At 36.6% G+C, this 27,110-nt stretch overlaps 1 protein-coding gene across 3 annotated transcripts in view; it reads right to left on the bottom strand.

Moving 5' to 3' along the window:
- MAP4K3 (mitogen-activated protein kinase kinase kinase kinase 3) overlaps positions 1 to 27,110 on the bottom strand; it is a 181,968-nt gene that overhangs the window by 72,118 nt on the left and 82,740 nt on the right. For all 3 annotated transcript variants that reach the window (XR_006781710.2, XM_045809020.2, XM_045809021.2), the window contains exons 3-4: positions 14,503 to 14,593; positions 2,108 to 2,172 (exon numbers count right to left, since the gene is read on the bottom strand). Coding sequence is in view for 2 of the 3 variants with exons in the window: in XM_045809020.2 (XP_045664976.2) it covers positions 2,108 to 2,172; positions 14,503 to 14,593 (156 nt within the window). In the remaining variant the exon portion in view is untranslated. The remainder of the gene's footprint in view (positions 1 to 2,107; positions 2,173 to 14,502; positions 14,594 to 27,110) is intronic.

Below are 27,110 nucleotides of genomic sequence, written 5' to 3'. Positions count from 1 at the left end.
AGGTATGCTTAAAAAACTAAAGATGTAAAAGAAGGAATGAAAAATTATAAGAGAATAAGACACAAATATAAAATGAAGGGAGGCTTGAAGTAGAATCAAATACTTTTTAGAAATGAAAAAATACAGTCACCAAAAATTAAAACAGCTGTACTAACTACAGCTATAAAATCAGTTAACTATAAGATGGTTCTGAATATCCTCAGTGCTGTACAGAGGGATTAAAAAGTGCAAAATATACAGCTGAGTTTAAGAGACACAGAGAAGGTCTAATGTCTATCTAGCTGACATTCTAAACAGAGAGATCAGAGAGACTGGGGTAGAAAAGATCTGAAGAGATAATAACTGATAACTGTCCAGGCTTGATGAATAAACTAAATCCTCTCTGGTAAGCACTTTAAGTCGTAAGCAAGAAAAGTAAATGTAAATCCATGTTTAGATACTAAAAACACCAGAAATTAAGAGGAAAAAAAATCTTAAAGTCAATTAGAAAGGAAGATCACCTGAAAAGGATTAATACGTAGTTAGAGTGACAGAAGATACCAACAACTATAGAAGGTAAAAGACAGTGGTCTAATATCTTCAAAATGCTGACAGAAAATATCTGTCTATGCCCCACTTAAACTATGATTGAAGAGTGAGGGTCAAAGACTGAGCTTGCTCCCCTGGAAGACCCAGCTGAAAGAACTTCAGGACGAAGGAAATTAAATGAATAAGTATGAAAAAAAAAATAGTAGGCAAATTAGTCCAAATTAAGACAAAAAAAAAAGGGAAATAGCTTTTTGAATTTTGAATAGCTTGCAGAAACACTATGTCCTGCAACACAAAATAATGCCAAGTATTTCTCAAGTTTCACTGAACCTTTGAAATCAAAATGTCATTAATAAAAAAATTCTGAAATATAAAGAACAGCCATACATAATAAAAAAATATTCTCAGAAAAGAAATAACTTTTCAAAAGCAGAAATGTTCTCATGTTCTTCCACCTGGCTTTCCAGGTTCTCCGTATCTGACCCTATTCCCCAAATAGAGACCCTACACCAATGACAGTGACCTCACACGTCACACCTGCATGTCACTGTACTGCTGTTTCATCTCCTAGGATGTACTTCTACCTCTTCTTTCTACCTAGAGTGTACGTATCTTTTAAAGACCAATTAAAAACCCATTTTCTTCATTAGCCTTTGAAAACAATTCCAGAAAATCTATCATTTCCTTTTTCCCATTCCAGCTGTAGTTAGTAGTACTTTAAAATGCTATTACATTAATCTTTATGGTAAGTAAAATCTACACCAAGAAGATACAGTAAAGTGAAGTGAAATAGAGGCAGTAAAATTCCTACCCAAATAGTCTTTTAACATCTGCTTTATTACAATCAACCCCAAAACTACTTAGGAGGCCCTAATGGGAAAACCTGAGCACAAATCCCATATCAAGAAAAATAAAAAAATTTCCCAAAATATTTTCTCGTAAAATTGACATATGACTTATAAAATAGTATTTTATTTTACATTAATCAAAAAGCACAGCTCCGTAAAAGAATAAACCTACTCTGCAGTTCGTGACAATAACCCACTCACAGAACCAGGATGGGACAGGAAGAGAGAGAAAAAACCGTATACACTGTTACTGTACTTCATACATCTTTCTTACATACTCCACTGAAATCTCAATTAAAAAAGCTTTAATAATTTTTAACTCCGCAGAATCTAGTATTTAAAAAAGTAAACAATTTAACTGATGCTTCTTAAATACATGAGAACAAAAATCAGTTATCTTTATATTAATACTATTCATGTATTAATTGGATATTCTTTTGGCTTAGTGTTAACCATCAAGGCCTTTACATGTTTCTTACAAACCTGAGTTTGAAATTTTGAACTATATATAATATGTCTTCTTTACAATTAGCAAATAATTCAACTGCACATAATTCTGCAACTTACAATGCAAGTGCTCCTTTCATCCGTATGGATCTTAAATTCTTTTATATTATCTAAACAATAATAAAACATACTTTCCTCAAAACAACATTAATGCTTTAATATAGTAAATAACTATACTTTAAGAAATTCTACTGAATGTGTATAAAACATAACTTTTGTCTTACCATGATAAATATCCTGTAAAGAACCACCTCCACAAAACTCCATGCAAATCCAAAGTTTATCTCTCCTATAAAGAGAAAGTAAGCATGTATCACACTGTTAGGATTAAAATTATATGAGGTAACAAGTATTTTAAGGTTGTATCCTATAACCTTGAAAAACCACATACATGCAAAGTGCTAAGTAAGAAAAAAGCTAGTTAATCTCTATGCGTAAAAGAATGACTTAATATGTTATTATACTCAACCCAAGGTTTTAATCCTTAAAAATACACCATTTGTAGGATATAAAAATGTCATCAGGTACATCCAAATGAGAGGAAATTTCCCTTTAGTTAAAAGCTTCCCCTCCCCTATAGCTTACCCATCTACCCCAAGATAGTATTATAAAAGTTAAATGTTAATTAAAACATTCATACCAAAAACTATGTAGAAAATTCATTACAGAATGCTAATAAATCTCAAAGCATATCACTTTAATAGTGCTGTCATCAACAAAACAGACAAAATGTATACTTTATCCTCGCATCTATTCAACAAAGTTCTTTCCAAAATAATCTGTTAAAATTTATCACTGTGTTTAGATAACATTTCTCTCTCACACTCACTTAAGATACCATAATCACAGTCAGAGGAGAAATGATTAGCAAAGACTTAATGGCTTATTCCTGTTCAATCTTCAATCTTCATTACTTCATCTCAAAATGTACCAGGAAATATACTATTCTTAGGGGACAGAAATGGAATAGGAAGTCTGAACTCAGTAAGTTTAATCAAATGCAGAAGATTCTGCCTTACTATGTCTCTTTCTCACCACTGCATTCACAGGAACTAGAAGAGCCAGCAAACGAATATTTCATAAATGAATGAATGCAACAGTGACTGAAAGAATAAACATATGGATTAGATCAAGAGTCAGCAAACCATAGCCAGTGGGCCAAATCTAGCTTGCTGCCTGATTTGTACTGATCAGAAACGAAGAATGGTTTTTATATTTTGAAATGGTTGGGGGGCAAAAATCAAAAGAAGACTACTTCTTGACATGACAATCACATGAAATTTAAATTTTAGTGTCCATATAAAGTTTTACTGAAACAGTCACACTCATTTATGGCTACTTTTGAGTAACTGTGACAGAAACAGACAAAGCCTAAAATATTTACCATACAGTCTTTTACAGAAAAGACTCCTGGATTAGATTATAATTTGATTAAATACATAATCCAGACATGTATAAAGTTCTATGAGAACCCAGAGGTAAGAATACCTAGGAAAGTCAAGGGAAATTACGAAGGAAGAGATATTATTTGACTTGGGTCTTGAAGTTAAAGTAGGAATTCATCATAGAGACAGGGAAGGGGGTTGAGCAGAGAATGAAAATTTGAGAGAAGATGCCACACTTGAGAGATTGTGGGTGGTTCAGTGTGAGTGAAACACAGACTAGTTGAGACAATGGCAGGAAAGGGAGCGAGAACAGGTTGGGTCACTCTGTAAAATAATGCTTGGTTTATAAACTCCTGTTTAGTTATCTTCATCCGGACAGTCTCTACATTGTCAATGTCTTTTAAAACGGGGGCTCCAGAATCAAGTATTGTTCTAAGTGTTGCATAAACAATGCAGCTGTTATCAGGAGTAAGTCACACATGGTGGTGGTGGTGAGATTAACCAGACCTAAGAGGTGAGCTGACCTGGGTGAATGTGATGGGACAATGCAGCATGTAACAAGGGAACACAAGTATCTGAGCACAAAGGTCAGCAAACTTGGAGTACAGAGTGAAAAAATACTGTGATTCTAGAGGCAAAGCTGAATATCAAGAAGACTGGAAGAAATCTGAAGTCACTTTAGTATCTAAAATTCCCAGGTGGTCCACACACCAACGAAACCAAGGCATGACAGTATGTTACAGTATGAGCTAGCGGCCCCGTGGCCTGCTTTTGAGAACTCTGAGAATGGATGCCGGGTGCTGGCAGATGTGTGGCCTTATCCAAAAGAATGAAGGCATTTATGACTGGTGATTGCTACAGAGGGAGAAGTCTAACTACCCCAGAGAATCTAACAATTATCTCCTTTATTTGAACACTTATATTTCTATTCACTTGGCTAAAGGCTATCTTCAGGTTCTCAGCAACTGCTCTAAAAACTGCTGGTTGGCAAGGCTGAAGTTAACTAAAATCTCTGGATCTTTTCTTGTGTAAAAAGTAGTCAGATGATTTTCTCCAGCTCCACATTTACCTGGTTAATTAAAAATATGCAGAGAACTTCATCCTCATTTGTTAAATCTCATTATTTAAAAACAAAAAAAAGTCTTGATTCACATACTTTGTTTCTGACATATATCTTATTAGCTCTCCAATTGTTTACCTTAAAATACCTGAGCACAGACAGTGTGACACACATTTCTAATTGGAAACACCCCTCTGTGCTCCTACCCACACACTCCAGAAGTGGCTGATTGAAAGACCCTGAGCGGAAGTCTACCTTCCAGAGGCAGCTACTACAAGGGCTTTGCTTTTAAGCTATTTTGATCTGTATGAGTGATTGTACTAATGAGCTTAAGGAATGTTAGAAATATTTTTTTCACTGATGACATAAATGCTACTCTGTATAGATTGCTTACAATTACCATTTGGCACCTCTCTCTCTGCCTTTGCTTAAACTGAGATGTAAGACTGGCAAGTCCACCAACCAATAAATTTGGCAATGCTGCTTTGGCTCCAACTTGATATGTGTAGATGCAGGATACCACAGCCTGTTCTCTCTAGGTTAGCTGGATCCTTCCTCGAAGAACAGGGATTCTCAAAGTGTGGTCTGGGGGCTCCTGAGGGGAAGCCTTTCAGGGAGTCTTTCAGGGGGGCAGCAAGGTCAAAACGTTTTCATAATAACACTAAAAAGCTATTTTCCCTTTGTACTCTCTTGAGAATCCAGAAGAATTTTCCAGAAGCTAGACAAAGTGATGATGATGTCATCCCTCTGACAGCTACTGCAATATGTGCTTAAGTATTCCTTCTCCAAAATTTTCTGAAGTTTTATTCTCTAATATAGTAAATATCAATAGATATAACCCACATAAACAAAAGCTCTTTGTGGTACTCGATAATTTCTAAGAGTGTAAAATAAAAGGGTTCTAATACCAAAATGTTTGGGAACCACTGCTCTAAAATATTTTCACATCTGCCCCAAATGAATCTTTCATGTAAAATACCTGTCCCGGGTGCTTCAGGAACAGTTACTGGGGACTTCCTCACATATCTTATAAAAACTGGGGGGATGGCTGTTTTGGGGTCTGCTCAGGATAAAATGAAATAACATGTAAACTGCTTAGTACAGGACCCAGAACACAAATCCAATAAACGTATGCTGTTTTCTACTTCTTTTGTTATAATTCATCTTGCAGTACATTTATGTAAGTCACCTAAGTTGCTCCTGGAACTGAACGAAGATATAAATAAATAAAACTGGCATTTTAAGAAGATGTGGTCCATATCTACAATGGAATATTACTCAGGCATCAAAAAGAACGATTTTACAACATTTGCAGCAACATGGACAGGACTGGAGGAGATAATGCTAAGCGAAATAAGTCAAGCAGAGAAAGACAATTATCATATGGTTTCACTCATTTATGGAACATAAGAAGTAGGAAGATCGGTAGGAGAAGAAAGGGAAGAAGAAGGGGGGGTAAACAGAAGGGGGAATGAAGCATGAGAGACTATGGACTCTGGGAAACAAACTGAGGGCTTTAGAGGGGAGGGGGGTGGGGGATTGGGATAGGCTGGTGATGGGTATTAAGGAGGGCACGTATTGAGTGGTGCACTGGGTGTTATATGCAAGTAATGAATCATGGAACCTTACATCAAAAACTAGGGATGTACTGTATGGTGCCTAACATAATAAAAAATTTTTATTAAAAAAATACTGTTTACTTTGAAAAAAAACTGGCATTCTCTTTTTCAAGAAAACAAAACAAGGAGATGGGATTGACTGACATGACTTCTTACTAAAATCACGCTAATCACCACTTCTTTCTTTTAAGTGCTCACTAATTATCTGATTAATAATTTATCCTACTGGGGGCTGATGACTGACATCAAGTTTAACAGTCTACTTTGTAGAAATCACCTTTTCATTTCTTTTGCAAATTGGTCACTGATGATCACTAATATTTTGGTATCTCTCCTATTTGTCAAAAGACACTCACTGATAGTGGGTATCAATCCTATTTGCTAACTTTTCAGTATGATAAGATATAATTTATCTAAGTCTAAAAGCTTAGATTCACTTAAAAGTGTCTAGCTCTTCTATAATTATCTCCTCACCTATGTTGTGTTTCCATCCCTTCTTAATAAATGCTTTTCTTACCCTTTTCAATTCGAAAACGATTCTCCTCAGTAGAGAAAATGGACACAGGAAATGAGTTCTTTGCTTCCTTACATATTTCAATATTACATCAGCCTCCACTTGATGCTGTTCTATCCCCTTTTCCCATCCTGCTTAAAAACGTGATTTTCTAGTCATTCTATGAAAAATAACTTTTCAAACTTAAAAAATCAGAATTTGAGAAAATATATACTATATATATACTTTACTTTTTAAGATGCCTAAAATATTTTCAATTTATAACATTCTATTAAGTCTGGTATTATTATCAAAAAAAGTTGACTGGGGTGCCTGGGTGGCACAGCGGTTAAGCGTCTGCCTTCGGCTCAGGGCGTGATCCTGGCGTTATGGGATCGAGCCCCACATCAGGCTCCTCCGCTATGAGCCTGCTTCTTCCTCTCCCACTCCCCCTGCTTGTGTTCCCTCTCTCGTTGGCTGTCTCTATCTCTGTCGAATAAATAAATAAAATCTTTAAAAAAAAAAAAAAGTTGACTATTCAGAGTCTATCAGAAAAAGGACTTCCATCTGTTCCATGAAAGACCCCCTTGTGATGACAAATCTACATCTGCTTTTGGTCATTCACCAAGCCATCTGCCTAATAGGAAAAGGACTCAAGTCAATTGGCCCATTTTATGCAGGCCAGTACCTTCTAAAATCTTTGGCCCTAGGTATCTGAATTGAAACAACCACTGAGATAAATATTCGAGGTATCACTAAAGGTATCAAATTTCTTTAGAATTCTTTTCTCTTATTTTGTAAAGTTGTCTTTCTATCTTATAAGGAATAGAAAAATAAATAAAGGGGGGAAGTTCACCACTTTAATCTTCTAGTTGAATGCTTACTAGAGCATACAGGAACTAACACTCTAATATTAATTCTATTTCACTGAACTGACAATCTTACAATTTCTAAAACATACTTTTTAACACATCAGACTTTAAACCAATTAAACAATACAGAATTATTTACATATTTTGCCCAAATATAACATAATTTAAAAAGTAAAATAAAATGTGAGCAAGATCACCAAGAATCCGCAGCTCTAGAATGTCTGCTAGAAACCGGCATACCAAATCATTCTTGCTGAGATGGGATGGCCAGCCATGGCCCCACACTGCAGTCCCCTGATCCCAGTACTTAACTGTGGGTTATCTTGGTGAACAAAAGTATTTGCTAATAGCTACTCCACCATATTCAGCAAAATAATTCAACTCCTAACTAGAACTATCAATGTGAAATTAAAAAGTTTAATAACTGCTAGTTGTTTTAATATAGCATAAACTTATTTAATGTGAACTGAATTTAAAATGTTCTGGTGTATTTTTATATTTTTTAAAGATTTTATTTATTTAGAGAGAGAGAGTGTGTGTGTGTGTATGTGTGAGCATACGTGCGTGTGAGCAGGGGGAGGAGCAAGGGAGAGAGAGAAAAAGAATCTCAGGCAGACTCCCCTGAGTGTGGAGCCCAACAAAGGGCTCGATCTCACAACCCCCGAGATCATGACCTGAGCCAAAATCAAGAGTCCGACGCTCAACTGACCCACCCAGGTGCCCCGGTGCGTTTTTAAACAGACATGCAAAAACCACTGCCTTCCAAAGGTTATAGGTAATTCATCTATCTGCTTCCCCTTTAACAATGAGGGACAGTTCTGTATTCAGGGATATAAGGTAACCTATTTATCTATAATTATACCTAACAACCCCCAGTTCAACCTACTAATTTCCAAGGAATAGGTGACTGAACAGCAAACCTATGGGAAGTATACTTCCCATAAAAAAAATCAATGTACAGTTAAACCAGTTTTAGAAATGTCATGTACTACAGTCTTCTCTTGGAAATTAAAATGCCACTGATATATTAAAGGCTCTAAGAAATCCTGCAGTGAGGCAGGGGGAGCTGACAGAAGGAAAGGAGGAAAAGGTGAGGAGAGGAGACAGCAGAAAGGAAGGAAGAATGGGGATGGAGAAAGTTGGGAAGTGGAGAAAGGGGAGGAGGAAGAAGGAGATTAAAAAAGGGGAACAGATAGGAAAGGGGAAAGGAATAAGAAATATAACTTCTTTAATTTTGTTTCGTTCACTACTTTCCCAAATTACTTATTCCATAGACACATTTGTTCTGTAGGAAACACACCAGCAATACCAGTATAAGGAGGTATTCTCATAAGAGAGTTCCACCAATTTTTTTGCTTAAAGCAGTGGTTCTCAACTGGGGGTGATTTTGCCCCTCAAGGAATACTTGGCAATGTCGAAGGCATTTTGGGTTGTCACAACTGGGGAGGTGCTACCAGCATCCAGTAGAGGCCAGGGACACTGCTAACTATCTTATACGGGTTTGAAGTAACTGCTATTACTACTACTCCCATTGTACTTGAAGGAAACAAATGATGCTTGTGGCAGTATAACCAAAAAACTAATAACAAAATAGGAACACTGTAGAAAACTGGTGAAATCAGTACGAAGTATCTTAGTTTGGCTAATGGTATTGTACCAAAGTTGATTTCTTCGTTTTGACAAAAATACCATGGTTACATAAGAGGTCAGCATTAGGGAACACTGAGAACTCTTTGTACTATCTTTACAACTTTCATGTAAATCTAACATGTTCCAAAATTAAAAGTTTCCTTTTTTAAAAACAGGTAGTTAGTTGTAAATTAAAGTGAACTTAACTATAATTTTTATTTCCATAGTGTGAGCACTCAAAAAAGCATTTCCAGTTATTAAGATCCTGTGGTTTCTTTCCCTCTCCGGCCTCACCTTTAGCTCTAGAAAAAAATTTCTCCCAGTTTCTATGTAACTCAAGACACAACCATCTCTTTCCTGGATTACTATAACAAATGTACTGTAATAAAATGAACTTACTCCCTTTCTCAATCCCCTACACACCAGGTCCCTCCTCCACAGAATATATCACTCTGTGTTAAAATTTTTAGCGAGTATGCTCAATACCTACATGTCCTAATTAAGGGATAAATGGTTCCTTTTTGGCCACATCTCCATGGCTTACCTACTGCAACTACACCCTTTCCTTTTAAGCTCTAATAAAACTACTAGTTGTCTCCTGAGAACGTCATGATTTTTTTTCATGCATACATTTCCTTTGCCAGACATTACGATTTTCTACTCCCTTACTTTAACAAAATTAGATTTTCTACCATCTTCATCACTTTGGATCTTACATGGAAATTATTATTGCACCCAGCATATTATGTTGCAATTATTTGTTCATGTGTATTTCTTCTATTAGATTATGAACTCCTTATAGGCAAGGGGTGTGTTTTATCTGTCTTTACATCTCAGAAAACCAATACAGCACTCTATACATCCTGAGAAATGTAAAAACACTTTGTGAATAATGGTGGTGATTTACAAATGTTAGGAGATAAATTATGCTCACCCTAACTAGTACTCTTGATTTCAAAGGTTTAAAATATCTGATCCAGGGGCACCTGGGTCCCTCAGATGGTTGAACGTCTGCCTTCAGCTCAGGTCATAATCCCAGGGTCCTGGGATCATGCCCCACGTTGGGCTGCCAGCTCAGTGGGGACCTGCCTTTCCCTCTCCTTCTGCCTTTTCCCCTGCTTGTTCTCTGTCTCTCTCAAATGAATAAAATCTTTAAAAATAATAATAATAAAATATCTGATCCAAATGAAATTTTTTACCGTACAGTTCTGATCTATTGGCTTATTTTTTGAGAAGCATTTGTTGTTTTTCAACTGCAGCTTTAAGAGTTCAAACTGGAGAGAATTGTCTCAATTTTCTTAATTTGTTCTGAAAGGATATGTTGGGCTAGGAATGCTTAGAAGGAACCTGAAGAGTCATTATTCACTTAAAAGAAGCAATAGTTAAGGTCTACTGGGAATAAAGAATAGGTCTATGATGATTTAAATCTGTTGTTTTATAAATACACACAAATCTACAGAAAAAATATAAATCAAACCAAGACTATTTACTTCTGTAAACTTCAGAGAGAAATTTTGTCCATTCAGTCCTTCTTGTACAGTATAGGTACTTAAGCATTTAAAAGACAATAGGCTTTTAATGATATTGAAGAGAGGAGTAGGGAATGCCCTATTAAGAATAACACTAGTGGGGACGCCTGGGTGGCTTGGTCGGTTAAGCGTCTGCCTTTGGCTTGATCCCAGGGTCCTGGGATTGAGTCCTATATCAGGCTTCCTGCTCAGTGGGAAGCCTGCTTCTCTTTCTGCCTGCCACTCCCCCTGCTTGTGCTCTCTCTCTCTCTGACAAATAAATAAAATCTTAAAAAAAAAAAAAAAGTTAACACAAGGCATTCTGTTTTTCAGGAGCTCAGTTTCAGTACTTCTTCAGGAAATGAGCATAGCTACATTATTATAAAAGAGGCTTCTGAACTTAATTATATGCTGGTCATCTATTCATTAAATTCATAGAGTAAGTTTGAGTTCCTGAAGGGGAAATGTATTAATGGTAAAACCACATTAACTCAATTTCCTCGATTCTTTTGTCTTAATTTGTTATAACAGGCTATAATGGCAATAAGAAGGAAGAAAGTTGCTAAGAACAGTATATATTTTAGGGGGTTTATATCAAGTTCAAAAAAATAAGCTCATTGTCTTTTGTAAAATCATTTGGTAATGAGAAGGAATCCAAGAAACCATGTTCCCTTTGAGATGAAATCTGGCCTTCCCAGGCTGGGAAGTACACCAAAAAGACAGCCAACCAGGGATCTGCAGGGCCTGGTTTAGATCCATCCATCTTTGGATGACCTTTAAAGAAGTCATTGACCCATGGGGCGCCTGGGTGGCACAGCGGTTAAGCGTCTGCCTTCGGCTCAGGGCGTGATCCCGGCGTTATGGGATCGAGCCCCACATCAGGCTCCTCCGCTATGAGCCTGCTTCTTCCTCTCCCCCTCCCCCTGCCTGTGTTCCCTCTCTCGCTGGCTGCCTCTCTCTCTGTCAAATAAATAAATAAAATCTTTAAAAAAAAAAAAAAAAAAGAAGTCACTGACCCGGCACCCCATTTTCTCATCAGTAAAAAGCATGGGCCTGGTGACAAGACCCCTTACTTAGTTCCTTCCAGCTCTAACACCTTGCAAGTCTAATCATTAGTAGTCCATACTCTAAATTTGGCTGAGTCTGGACTTTAATTAGGAAACAAGGGAAGAATCTCTACAGAAAAGAAGAGCTAGAGAGAGGATTAATTGCTACTCTGTTATACTACTGTTTGCTTTCCTATCACTTTCATCAGCTATGCCGGTTACAGAATAAAATCATCTATTTAACCAGGATTTCTTATGTTAGATCACGCAACTCCAAACTACCACAGATAGCTCTGTTGAAAAAATGACTCTCATTCTGTCTGTTTTACTTTGGTTTCTGGGCAATTTTGCTCTGCATATTCTTATATTTGGATTAAAAGTACCCTTTAAAAAATTCATCTAGCTATACATAAAACATAAATTGTGGATTTTCTGTATGTACATTATGCTCCAATAAAAAGTTTACTTTAAAAAGGATATTCAGAATATAGTCAGAATACATTTCCTGAAATCTAGAAGTAAATACAATTTTTGTTAAGCATAACTTAATTGGCTCTCTCGTAGCACGTCTAGAAGTAAAAGTTAATGGGTGTGTCACTAAAGAGTTGCACTATTTTGCTCCAAGCCAAAACCAAGATGTATCAACAAAAATGGATATAAACTCAAGAGGAATTCACATTTTAGTGGGTAACAAGAACAAACTTTTTGCTGCCGAACTTGTGTAGGAAGACTCGCCTAAGTAACCCAGACAAATGTCCAGTTTTAGTTTAGTGTTAGGGGTTTTTTCCGGGGGTGGGGGGTGGGGGGGCAGGGGCAGTTTATTTCCAGCTCTTTGGCAAGTAAGAGAAAGACTAAGTCAAAAGTCATATGATCCATGAGCACAATAGTACAGAAAAAACTAGAACTCGAATCTGTCAGTAACTTGAAATTGGACTATAAACACTTGATCAAGCATCTTATTTATAAAATGGAAATAGTATCTACCAGAGTAGTATCAGTGTTGTTGAAAAGATCAAATGAGATACTAATATGATAACACTTAAAAATAGTTAAGAAGCAGAAATAGTAATAGTAGCAAAAGTAGTAGTAATAGGGGTTAGTATTTATGAAGCATTATATTTTAACCACTGTTCTTAACACTTTATATGTATTTACTCATTATCTTCATAGTTATCATGTCATGTATCTATGACCATCCCCATTTTATAGATGAGGAAATGGAGGGTCAGAGTGTTTAAGTAATTTGCTACAAGTCATTCAGTTAATAAATGATGGAGTCATGACTCAACCAACCCAAACAATCTGACTCAGTACTCAAGCTCTTAACTACCGAATATGCTATTGTCTCAATGGCAAAAAGACCAAGGTTAACATATAAATGGATGGGGCTATCCCGGAATAATAGGTTAAGCTTTGAATGGTCCCATAGTTTCAGAAGACTCAGACCATGTTTGAGAAATACTCTTAGATAAAAGACCTGTTTGTCCTTGGGGGAGAAAAACATTTCGTGATGCTTCTCAATTGAGTGTAAGTAGGTCATTTTGTTAGGACCAGTACCAGTAAAATTGCTTTGAAGTGATGATTTTAATGCATTGGCACAATCGATTATTTTTATCACAAACTTCACGGATTTTAAAGACTGTTTCTGGGGCACCTGGGTGGGTGACTCAGTCGGTTGAGCACCCACCTTTTGGTTTTGGCTCAGGTCATGATCTCGCAAGGGGTCAAGCCTTGTGCTGGGATCTGCTCAGCACAGAGTTTGCTTCAGATTCTCTCTCCCCTGTCTCTCCCACTCTCTCTCTCTCTAATACATAAAATCTTTGTAAATAAAAAAAAAAGAGAAAGAGAGAGACTGTTTCTTTGACCTAATACAGTAAAATTGCTTGTGCTGGGTCTGTCCATAAAATAAAGACTGATGCAGAAACTGTGTAAGGTAACTGTTTGAACCACTCACCATTAAAGTGGTTTTAAATTGGCTGTTATAGAACCCATTCAAAATGTGTTAACAGTCATTGACCTGGGAGTAGTTCCTGTCCCTATGTTAACTGAAGTCTCCATTAAACCCACTCTTCAATCTTAATGAAGGTGGGGCAATCAAAACTGTTCAAGGGTGGTTAGAATCAAGAAGAGTTGTTCTGGTTGGCTTTTTGCGAGCTGGGTAGAAGAGAGAGCAGAACTGCCCTGTCTTTTCCATATACGCTGTGACTGCATCAGGACAGAAGTGGGGTTTTTTATACCTGGATCACAGGACAATGGAAGCTGCAATAAGCTACTTCCTTATATATCTCACAGTAAAGCAGAATAAAATGTTGAAGAGTTTTTTTTAATACATAAGAAAACATTTTCCAATCCTCCTTTGGGGAGGAACCTTAAAAACAACTAGGTCACAGCATTCAGCTATAACTGCACACAGAAGTGAATGGAAAAACAGGATTTGACCTCGAGGTCATCCCCTATGGACTATGACCTGGGGAACCTGGCGTGGTCCTGCCAAACCAAAGAGGCCGCAAATTCACGGTCTAAGTTTACTTTACGATCTGGGAAAGTAAGAATCAGTGAAATAATTACAGTTCCTAGTCCTTTGGACAAAATGAAGGGAAGGGATGACGCAGTACCTGGAGGCCAGAAGCACAAAAGGAGGAAAAAGTCTCCACTAAAACCCTAGCCGTTAGAGGTGCTCCTGACTTTCTAAATCCACCCAAGTCCAGAAATAAGGGGCAGTGTGATGGCATGGTTAGATCTCTAGTCTACCACAGGAAGAGTAACCGTGGAGGTCAATTTTTACTCGTCAGCCTCCTCACTGAAACCACATCCAGAATTCCCAAGAGTACAAGATAAAAATCACAGACTACAATATTGGTCACAGAATTAACATAAACAGGTCAGAAATAAAAATTTCATTCACTGAAAGTATTCTGTATCTTCAAAGCATGAAGAAAATTACAAAACATGCGATTAGAGCTAATTTTATTTTGTTAAATGTATTAGGTGATGGGAAAAAATGTACCTGAGATAGCTTCCAAAATAAGCAACAATATTTGGGTGTTTACAGTCTTTCATCATAATAATTTCTTGCTGTACAACTGCGAAGTCTTCTCCTAGAATAAAAAACAAGCATGTTGAATATTCAGTAGGGTAAGTTTCAAAAGGTCAACTTGTTTCAAAACATAATAAATAATGTTACTGATGTTATATTTAATTACATTTTCAATCTTGACAAAAGTACAGTGATTAAAAGCGTGAACGCTGATCCCAGACTATCTAGATTCAAATACTATCTCTGTCCCTCATAAGCTGTGTGAGCTTGAGCAATTTACTTGACCTTTCTGTGCCAATTTCTTCCTCTGCAAAATGGGGACAAAAATAATCATAACCATCTCATACGGCTGTTGGAAAAGTTAAATGGGCTAATATATGTAAAATGCTTAGAACAGTGCCTGGTACAGAGTAAGGGCTATAGCAGCATTTGCTTTTAATATTATGCCTTGGACATAATCATCATATAATTCACTAGAAAACATAACATGGCTTTGTTCTTTTACTACCAAATAACACTTAATACAATTTGAGCACAAGGAAGTAATTCTTTTTTAAGTTAGGGCAGGAACCCTTATACACCAGGAGTGTCAAACATACCTCCCCAGGCTCCTGAGCTGAGAGGCCTACCCTCCAGCAGTACTGGATTACCAGATGGCCCACATACACAGGCTTCTCTTGGATTCAAGGGCCTTGCTCCAACTGCACTGGGATGCAGAATGGGATTCTATTTAGCCTGGTCGGACTATTAGTAAATAATCGCTCTCCTACTCCCTTCTTGCCCAAATTCTTCAAAATAAGATCTAGCAATCCTATAGCCGTGTCACATGCTCTGGCTCCTGAAAGAACACTTGTGATAGAGAAAAACACAACTGCAGTGAATGCAAATGTGGTGAACCAGAGACCGTGCAGAAAGAACAAATGGAAGGACTTACATCCTAATGAAAGTAGCTGTGCATTACTAATTCAGTTTTTAAAGCATTATATACTATGAATAGCCTAACTAAAAGTATATTGATAGCAAAGTAAGAAACAGGTTTCCTAAGTTAAGCTCAAATCGTATCAGGTCATTATGTCAAGTCCTGCCATTTCTTGCCTTGGCATTTTCCTACTCTAAATGTAGCTGAGACTTAAAGTAGCCTAGCCGTGAACCATTTGAACCCTGTGTCAAAACCCCACCCTACTGGGGCGCCTGGGTGGCAAAGCGGTTAAATGTCTGCCTTCGGCTCAGGGCGTGATCCCGGTGTTACGGGATCAAGCCCCACATCAGGCTCCTCCGCTATGAGCCTGCTTCTTCCTCTCCCACTCCCCTGCTTGTGTTCCCTCTCTCGCTGGCTGTCTCTCTCTCTGTTGAATAAATAAATAAAATCTTTAAAAAAAAAACAAAACCCACCCTACTGCCCCAGTTACAAGGGAAGAAGTAACAGAGAAAAGACAGTATGTCGGGTTCTTAATTTCTGCAATCAAGTGAGTACAAAGTCAAAGATTTCCAAAGGAAGAAAAACAGGAAATTTCTAGGTTTCCAAAACTTCAGAAGAAAATCACTGAACTAGGATCCTCTTCTGAGTTTACTTCAGACCATTAAGAATTCCTGATTTTCATTATATTAAGAAAAATCCAATTAGAAATAATAAATTTAAATAATCTAATTAGAAATAATAAAGCCAAATAAGACTAACACCAATTTTCAAGGATGTACTAAATACTTTGAAAGTTCTAAATTTTGCTTTCACCTCCCCTCTCAATTGAACTTTCCCCAAACCAGTGAAGGGGTTACATGAGATCAAAGTTGATCTAGTCAGAATGAACATTAGGACTTTAGTTTGATGGTTGGAGGACAGCAGCTCTCTTTCTGGGGGTAGTCACTGCACAACTTCAAAGGGAGCCAGCATTAGAATAAAGCTGATCTGCAGAAAGCATTGAGGAAAAAGAGGAAAACAGGGGAAGGAAGAAGGCTCACTTGAGTCTCCGTAGCAAGCCTCATCTGCTTCTGTGAGCTTCAGATATACCTGCACATGATCAGTAAATTCCCTGAATTGTTTAAACCACCTTGAGTTGTGGTTTCTGTTACTCACAACTGGTTAAGCATTGCATCTTCTACTGTGATCTTTGCATGTATCATAGCTCTCACGACACTGCATCAATGTCTGAATTTCTACGTTCTCACTAGAATATTATATCCTCTAGGACAGGATTATGCCTTAATCATCTTTGTATCCCTAGCAACTTGTATGTGATCCACAAAATTGTTGCCTAAATAAATCTATGATATGACATAATTCCTCTGTATGTTGACTCCAAATCAAGAATGTCTGTTTTTGCTTTAATTTCAACCAGTTATTACCATATTTTATACAATTAATTGCTTATTTGCTACTCCTTTGTTTTACAAAAACCTGCGAATGGCTTTAAGTCTTCAACTACATCTTTCCCAGAAAATGGTGTTAATCCAAAGTGCCTCCTTTTTCCTATGAAGTCATTTTCTATGTGATCATGAGAATGGTTAAAGTCAACATTTTTGTGGGGAAAAGGAATTCAAAGAAAAAAATCCACAATTCAATTTTTAAAGGTAACTGAAAAAGCCAGATTTGGGCAGGAAAAAAGAAAAGAGTTTCTATACAGCAATAATCCAAAACGGCCTAAGAGATTTAAAGTACTTTCTTCAAAGCTCCAGAGAAACACACTCCAAAGAATAAACAGGTACCCCCACCCCAAATCCTAGCACACTTAATTGGATACTGTAGACCAGGGTGGTTAGACTAGATAATCTCTAAAAATTCTTTCCAATTCTGAGAGTCTAGGATTTTTCATAAAATTTTTAGACATTAAAGTGAAGAATATATCTTCCAAAAAGTGGCAGGCAGGAGGCAGGACGGGCGAGGAGGAAAGAAAGAAACCCTAATTGAGAAAAACAGGCAAGCCTACAAGCAGAGCAGATCATGAATAAACCAAGTAAACAGGCAGAAAAATACAAGGACTTGAGAAGTTCTCAGAATAAATATAATACATACTAAGTGTTCAACAGCAGGCTGAGTAATGGCCCCAAAGGTAGAAAGATCCTAATCCCTAAAACCTGTGATATTACCTTATATGGCAAAAAGGGTTTTGCAAATGTGATGAAATTAAGGATCCTGAGATGGGGAAATTATCCTGAATTATCTAAATGTAATCACAAGTGTCTTCGTAAGAGGGAATCAGAGGGAGACTTGAGTTTAAGATAAGAAGCAAGTGCTATGCTTTGAAGATGGAGGAAGAAGCCAAGAATTAAGGAGTGCAGGGAATGGAGCTCTAGAAGCTGGGAAAGGCAAGGAAAAACATTCCCCCTGTGAGTCTCCACAGAGAATGCAGCCCTATAGACACTTGGATCTCGACCCAGTGAAATTCACTTTGGATTTCAGAATTCCACAACTCTTAAGAGAATAAATTTGTGCTTTTCAAGCCACGAAGTTGGTGGTAATCTGTTTCAGTAGCCAGAGGAAACTAATACACTACTACTATCAACATTACTACTATTGTGACAGAGCTGGCTAGCTATTCACAAATAATCTGTGTTCTCCCTTCCATTGTGTAGAAGTTATTGGTGGGAGGCAATCATCTAGTCAAAGACATTTCCCTCAGGGTGAACACTAATGTGCCCAAGAGACTAGTTCTTGCCAATGCAAAGTGAGCAAAAGCAATGTGTCCTTGGTCCCGCTATTTACTTCCTTATCAGCAAACTACATGACACTGTGAGGCCCCAGGAAATGCATGAAGTCCGGGTCCCTGAGTCACTAGTAGAAAGAAATCATCTAACACATTGAGCATCTGCACTAAACTACATAAACTTGAAATAAAACTTTATTATGTTAAGCCACTCATATGTTCTAGTTTAGTTATTACAGTAAATAGTATCCTATGCTGATATAATAATTACCATCCATTTGTAAAAAAGGTTGTCCAAACTGTAATAGGTGCTTCACAAATGTTTTAGTGGATTAATAAACAAGAGATTAGTTCCTCTATTTAATAGAGAACAGAACCAGATTATAGGCATTTCTATTTGTTATATAATGCTTTCCTGTAAACAGCTGTATTTAGTCATATGTGTAAGAACAAAAGAAGAGACTTGAATGTCAAGGAGGTGGGGTCTTTCCCTGAAAACTATAATAAAACACAGAATCCCTAATACCTCCTTGCCTTTTAGATACAAACTGACAATCACTGTATTTCTAACATTTCATAAAATTCTTGACTTTTTCTTCAACAAAATAATACATAACCTTAAGTCAAATGCATACCTAACTGACTGCCATTTTGGTATGCCTAATTATTTCACTGGTGTAAACTGGGTACATTTATAAAGTCTACTCTTCTTCCATTAACATAAGCATTTTGAATTAATAAACTATCCATTTACTTTTTTATAAAATTATAACTAAAAAATTCAATAAAATAATTATACAAGTATTGTTGTTTGGATGAATATGGTGAAGCTGTCAAAACAGAACTAATGGTTGGGAGGCAGAACTGTCATTTTGCTCTGTGTAACAGCTTATGCATCTAATTCCAAGTCATTGTATGAAGGCAGCTGACATGTCTCTTCAAACTGAAGAAGCAGAGGTTATTTCAAAACCAAACTGGGAAAATTTAAGGATTATCTGTATTGGGAGAGAACCAACAGAGAACTAAGTCTTAGTCTATTTGGAAACTGTGTATCCTATTTCCTTTCTGTCCCCTGTGAAGTAAACACAAATTTACAAGTCATCCTCAATTTCCCTTTGTTTTCTTACTTTGCTTCCTATTTCCTATTTTGTTTCTTTGCTTTCTTATTTTCCTTTAGTCATCTTTATGTCTCTCTTCTAAATGTTTAACATCTTCATAACCCTAATAAGATGATATGGTTTGATAAATGTCATTATAATGAAATAAGTCTTTGCATTATCAATAGTAATTTAGCACAGTAACTAAGAACAGAGCAAGTTAAGATTAAAAATGCTTTTAATTATCATTTCTTAAGTTTTAAAAGCAAGTTTTCTCAACTTGTTATACCTTCCAGCTTATAATTCTGTGAAGAGATACCTGTGTGAGTGTACGTTTGTGTATATATGTCATTTGTGAAAATATCTAATGCTTTAATTTGGATAAAGGTGAACGGTTACTCTTTATATGGTCTCTCTTGAGAATATATTCAACAACCACCATACACTGAGCAGCAAATATGATATAAAAGAGAATGTTCTAGAGACTAGAGCTAGAGGTCCAGAAATGAACAAGACTTTCCTTGACTTTAAGAAACTTAGAGGGGACATAAAATTTGTACTATAATAACTGTAATAGCTTAAAGTCAAACCTTAAGTAATTCCCTTATTTCTAGAACATCAAATCTATACTTGGCTACTGGACTCACCGTATCTAGCAACTCACCGTATCTAGCACAGTGTCATGAAAGCAAAGAAACAAAATAACAATTTTTAAAAATCCTTAAGTTAACAAATTAGAATATATCAAATTAAATTATATATCTAAGGATAAGCTTTAAAATTTGTAGGCCATAAATAAAATATTGTGGGAGATAAAAAATGGAAAGAAACCTCACTTTTTTTTTTTTTTAAAAAGAGAGAGTGTGCGCATGTGAAGGGGATGGGGAGAGGGAGAGAGAGAATCTCAGGCGCAGGGATCAATCTTATGACCTTGAGATCACGCTCTGAGTTGAAATCAAGAGTCAGACACTTGACTGATTGAGCCACCTTGGCACCCTGACACTTCACTTTTGAACAGAAGAATTTACTATGGTAAAGATTGCAACTGTCTCATGAATTAATCCCTGAATTAATGTAATACCAATCAAAATACCAACTATAAAAAATTAAAATTATATTCATCAGAAAAAATAAACATGGGAGAACCATTTTGTAATTGGCATTACTTTAAAATAAGTAGCTCTTACTTAAGAATTGATATACCCAGAAAAATTCTCATCTTTTTTGATTCTTTATCTGCCCTGGATCATATTAAATGTTCTCTGCCACAGAGATAAGTAAAAGAAACAAAAAGCATCCAAACTGGAAAGGAATAAGTAAAATTATCTGTTTGCAGTTGATGTGCTCTTATGAGTAAAAAAAAACAAAAACAAAACAAAACAAAAAAACCCTAAAAGATTCCATAAGACAACTATAAGCACTAAAAAATGAATTCAGCAAAGTTGCAGGATATAAAAACAACATGCAAAAATTAGTTGTGTTTACATATCTGGGCAATGAATAATCCAAAAAGAAAATTATGGAAAATCTCAATTATAATCTCATCAAAAGAATAAAAGACTTAGAAATAAACTTAAGCAAGGAAGTGAAAGACTTATACACTAACAACTATCAAATATTGCTGAAAGAAATTAAAGAAGACATAAATAAATGGAAAGATATCCCATATTCAGAGACTGGAAGGCTTTATATTGTTAAAGTCTCCTTACTACCCAAAGTGATCTATAGATTCAATGCAATCTTTATAGAAATCCCAGTGGCATTTTTGGCAGAAATAGAAAAAACAATCCTAAAAGTCATATGAAACAACCACAAAAGATTCTGAATATCCAAAACAATCTTGAGAAAAAAGAACCAAGCTGGAAACCTCACATTTCTTGATTTCAAAACATATACTACAAAGTTACAGTACTTACAACAGAATGGTACTGGCATAAACACGAACATACAGGCCAATGGAACAAAATACAGAGCCCAGAAATAAACCCACACATATATGGTCAACTGATTTTGTACAAGGGCACCAAGACTGCAGAATAGGGATAGAATAGTCTCTCCAATAAATGGTGCTGGAAAAAATTGGATATCCACATGCTGAAAATGAAATCAGACCCTTATCTCACACCATACACAAAAATCAACTCAAAATGAATTAAAGACTTAACTCAAAACCTGAAATTGTAAAACTTCTAAAAGAAAACTTCGTAACATTGGTCTTGGCAATGACTTCTTGGATATGACACGGAAAGAACAAGCAACAAAGGCAAAAACAGACAAATGGGACTACATCAAACTAAAAGCTGCTGGCACAGCCATGAAAACAATCAACAGTGAAAAGGCAATCTACAGAATGGGAGAAAATATATGTAAACCATGCATCTGATAAGGGGTTAATATCCTTAATATATAAGGAACTCCTATGTCTCAAAAGCAAAACATCTCAAAACAAAACACCCAATTAAAAAATGGGCAAAGGACTTGAATAGACATTTCTCCAAAGAATACAAACAAATAGCCCACAGACACATGAAAAATGTTCAACATCATTAATCATCAGGTAAATGCAAATCAAAAACCAAAATGAGATATCAACTTACACCTGTTAGGACAGTCAAAGAAAGAAGGAAAGAGAGAGAGAGAGAAAAAGAGAAAAAGAGAAAGAGAAAGAAAGAAAAGAAAATAGGAAAGAAAGAAAAGAAGGAAAAGAAAGAAAGAAAGAAAGAGAAAAAGAGAAAGAAAAAGAAAAAAGAGAGAGGGAGGGAGAGAAAAGAAAAAACAGAAAGAAAAAAGTGTTGGTGAGAATGTAGAGAAATCTGAATACTTGTAAAACTGTTGCTAAGAATGTAAAATGATACAGTTGCTATGGAAAATAGAATAGAGGTGCTTCAAAAAATAAAAAAATAGAGCTACCATATGATCCAGCAATACAACTTCTGATTATTTGCCCAAAGGAACTGAAATAAGGATCTCACAGAGGTATTTGCACTCTTATCTTCACTTCAGCATTATTCACAATAGCCAAGAGGTAGAAACAACCTGAAAGTCCCCTGATGAACAAACAAACAAATGTGGTGAATATATACAGTGGAATATTGTTCAACCACGGAAGAGAAGAAAATCATGTCATATGCTACAACATGGGTGCCCCTTGAGGATGTTATGCTAAAGTGAAATAAGCCAATCACAGGAGGAATTCCACTTATGTGAGGTACTGAAAGTAGTCAACACTCACAGAAACAAAAAGTAGAATGGTGATTGCCAGGAGCTGGAAGAGAAATGAGGAGTTATTGTTCAATGGGTATAGAGTTTTAATTATGCTAGATGAAAAAGTTCTAGAGATCTGCCGTACAACATTGTGTTTATAGTTAACGATACTGTACTATACACTTAAAAATTTGTTAAGAAGGGTAAATCTGTGTTTTTTACCACACACATGCATGCACACATGTGCACACACAATCGTCCTATGGCCAGAGAGAAAAATTTAAGCTTAGACTATGGGAAACAAATAAGATTCCCATCTTATGGGTACTTCATTCACAAGCCTTCCTGCTTCCATTCTATTTTAAACACACAGAAGTGGGAAAGTCCATCTATGCTATATGTAAAAGTATTTCACAGCTAATTTCAATTTACCTTTAATCTGATATGTGGTACCTTTCAAAATACATTATTTACAAAACTGTATTTCATATTATAGAAACAATAAATGGAATTAACAGTATTTCAGTAATCCATGGCTCACTTCCCAGAGCTGTTATTCTTAAACAAGCTGTCAACTACTGTCTCAAACTACCAGAGTACCAAGAAATATCGAAATCCAATTACTATCTTAAACTACCAGAAGACCATGAAATCCAAGGGCTGATCTTAAAAAGATAAGAAATTGACTTTAAGTAATTACAATATAAAATTATAAAACAGTTTTTTGTAAAACCACAGGACTAGTAACCAATTTTTAGTTTTGGGAGGAACACTCAAATCACACTTGGTACCACACAGAAGTATAAAGGAAGTATTTAATAATCCTATGGACTTCCAGATATTCCAATATAAATGAAAAAACTAATTATGATAGCAGTATTAGTATTCTTAAGGACTGCACATAAGAAAATGACTCTCTAAATATATCATCTAATGAAAATACCTTAAAGTCTATTTATTTGTTTAGCCATCTTTTCATAAGTGTTCATGATTAACAACGCTTCAGGTAAGTATACACTTACATTTGCATAAATTGTTACAAATCAACTTTGACCTTGTGTTCAACAGGATCAAAAAGAAATTTCCTTGCTGCAACTAAACAGTAAAAGATTAAAATATCCTGATTGGTGTACCAAAAGAGTTTCCAACATATGACTAGGTTTAGTTTTGCCACAGATATTGTGTGTTTGTGTGTCTATCTGTGCTGTATCCATAAAAAGAGTAAGATTTTTTTTTTCACACCCAAAGAACCAAATTCTATCCCCTTTTCATTTTAAGAAAATATCTGAGAGGGGGCGCTTGGGTGGCACAGTCGTTAAGCGTCTGCCTTTGGCTCAGGGCATGATCCCGGCATTCTGGGATCGAGCCCCACATCAGGCTCCTCCGCTGGGAGCCTGCTTCTTCCTCTCCCACTCCCCCTGCTTGTGCTCCCTATCTGGCTGGCTGTCTCTCTCTCTGTCAAATAAATAAATAAAAAATCTTTAAAAAAAAAAAAAAAAAGAAAAAGAAAAGAAAAGAAAGAAAATATCTGAGAAAACGTTCCCCAATGTGAACAGACAGTGAGGTTAGAGTGGCTTAACCTGAAATTCCTGACTAACCTGCTAGGTCTCCTTTTCTCTTACCTGGATCCAGCTCTTCTTTTGAGAGCCTGGTTTATCAATGTAGCTCTGATGGAAGATTCAAAATAAAGTAGGTACCCATAACTCAGAAATGAATTCTCAGTACCAGTCCTCTGGATTACATCCCTCCTACTTTATTAAAAATTATAGCAGCATACCTAGAGTTTCTTTATGTAAAGTAGGTCTGTGGTAAGCTCAAAAAACATTCTGGAGTAAGAACAGAAAAAGGAAACATAAATCATGGTATAGTTTTTAAACCAAGTGAAGAATTTAATGGGCAATAATTTCTCTATTTTTATCATGCTTACCAACAAGAGCCACAATCCTATTGTTAGAGATAGTTCTACAACTTCGAGATGCTTCAAGCTCTCTGAAGGTCTGGTTTTCTCTCACAAGGCTTGATTTAAAAATACAATTTTCTAGTGGCTGCTGGTACTGAGGCTATGTAGGCATAAAACCCAGCTGAATAAAAGTTAAGAAAACATCAGCCCCTAAAATCAACACAGTACAGCAAAACTATTCTCCCCATAACCTCAATTTGGATGTACACTGTTCCGCTCCCTTTCCCCTAGTAACCTACCAGTCATGTTTCAGTCCTATCCTTCCACCTTAAAATCTCATGCAGTCAGCCCTGCCTTCCATGCCACTCAACTGTGGCTGCTGTAAGTGTAACAGGTCTTCTTACCCCCAGAGTCTCTCTTCTCAATCTGTACACTGACCATGCTACTAACCTGTAAGAAAAAAAAAAAAAAAATCCTGCAGTCCACAGGATAAAGTCTAAATCTTAAATCTTTGGGCTACTACTTAGAGTTCTCCATAAACTATCATCAATCTGCTTTTCACATCTTATTTCCCACTACACCCAAACACAGCATATCACTCTAGTCTTATTTCCCAAGTAGGTCTAGTATGCCAACACCACCTTTGTTTTCACACCATCCTCATACGATATACCCTCCATTCTCCTATAGCTTGCAAAATCCTAGCCGGCCTTGGAGGCTCAGTTGAACTGTTCTTTTCCTAATTATACCAAGTGAAATGAACCTCACAACCTCTATGGAACCCACCAAATCAAGCAGGATATATGAGCTACTCTGTCCTATTAGTGTCCTCTCACAGAGCATCTTGCCTCGATACTCCCTATCTAGAGCATTTCACAGAGTAAACAGTCAAAGCCAGCTATTCATTGACCTGGGAACTGATTAAGTTTTTCTAGTCACAGCTGTACCCCCATCCCTTACTGCCAGCAGAATTCATATACACACACACTTGGCTCAATGAGTGAATCCTTGTAGTCTGGCTGCTACATAAACACTCTAGTTAATTTTCACACTGGGTAACAAGCTCCTTGAAGGCAGGAACCCTGTCTTTGTATCTTCTATTTAAACTAAATTGAGTGCTAAATAAATATTCATGCAGTTAAACCCACTGAACAGACACACAGGATTGGAAATGAAGAGTAAATGGCAGATATATTAAATAAAAAGTCCTTTGTTGTTTGTTTTTTTATTTTTGAGCATTATTACCCTTCAATGTGTAACAGTATAGTCAGCCTCAAGGCCACAACAGACCTTGAATATATTGAAGAGTGGCTAAACAATCCATGATTAATCTTTGAGAAGTAACTACCATAAATGATGTAACAATGACTCTCTTCATTCTGGCAATAAACACAGTGCAGCGTGGAGTAAATAAGTGGCGGTAAGGGATCTGCTACAGCACTCCAGGGAGCCAGGAAAAGGAGCCAGATCAGTGATTTCCCTGGTGTCCTCCACTCAAGATGAAAGTAAAGGGGAGAAAGCACCTCTCCTACCTCTCAGGAAAGAAAAAACTCATGTCAAAAGGAGACAGGAAAGAAAAGAAAATTTGTAAGACGTAACTTCAGAGAGCCATGAAAAGCTAGTGGGGTGAGGGTCTTCCCAGTGCCAATCACACTTTCAAAATTTCGCACAATTTAAAAAATGTCGCTCTCATAGAAACAAAACAGAATACTCTATTCTTCTTACTATGAATTTCCCTGCTCATCAATCTCTATACTTTCAGTGTGCTGGAAAAGGAATGAGTTTCCCCATTTAGAAGAAATGAGATTTTCCCCTGAGTTGCTACCTAATTAATCAGTGTTATCTGCATTTACATTCTACTTTAAAAACTGGTGCTACAAGCAATACCGCAAATGAGTAATTAGAAGTAACTGTAATTAAATCCTGCTTTTTAGTGTGAAAAACTAAGCAATGGGCCACGAATCAGAGGAATCAGATCCACAAATAAGATGTGTGAGTTTGGGCAAATTACAAATGCGGTGCCTCCTTTTCAGCAGGAAATGTGAGAGTCAGGTTTAAGAAACTGAGTACTTCCCTGTCACCTCATCTTTTCTATGACAGAAGTTTTCGAAGTTGTGAAACGTGACAACCAATGAGAAAGAAGACCTAAAAAGTTCCTTATGGCTCTAAAATTGACTTTTAAAACACACAAAGAAAAAAAAGACACTCAAGAGACCCACAATGCAGATAGCTATAACACCTTCGAAGAACTGGAAGGTGAAGTGTGGTTCTACTAGCAAGCTCTGCCATGAGTTCTCATCCTGAGTCATTTTTAGTTTTCTTTTAAAATAAGTCTCCAAGAGTTGGCAGTGAGCTACTGCAACTAGCTTAAGGACCACAGGAACAAACCTGTAGTCTGATAATCAGGTTTCCTGATGCACTGCACGGAAGAAGACCACACGCCAGAGGAAGCTTGAGCCATCTCACAAAACAAAGGAAAAGACAACAGTTACTGTAAGATTTGGGGAGGAATGGCGTTTAGGTGAAATTTACATGAAGTTGTGCTGTGACAACCTTCCAGCAAAGCAGAGTATGTAAAGGGGTCTACTTCAGGACTGGACTGCAGAGTGAACCCAAGGTCCTCTTTCCGTAGCAACTACCAAGTTAAGATACACGCTGATGCTGTATCCAGAGACCCCTTATCTGCCGCTGCACATCTCGGCTGTAAATCAAGATTGCTTCTCAATAACAAAATGA

Source organism: Ursus americanus, chromosome 7 (assembly GCF_024610735.1).
Source record: "Ursus americanus isolate L20-20 chromosome 7, mUrsAme1.1.p, whole genome shotgun sequence".
Classification (NCBI taxonomy): domain Eukaryota; kingdom Metazoa; phylum Chordata; class Mammalia; order Carnivora; family Ursidae; genus Ursus; species Ursus americanus.
The sequence above is the reverse complement of the archived record's forward strand: the minus strand, read 5'-3'. Positions and strand labels throughout refer to the sequence as shown.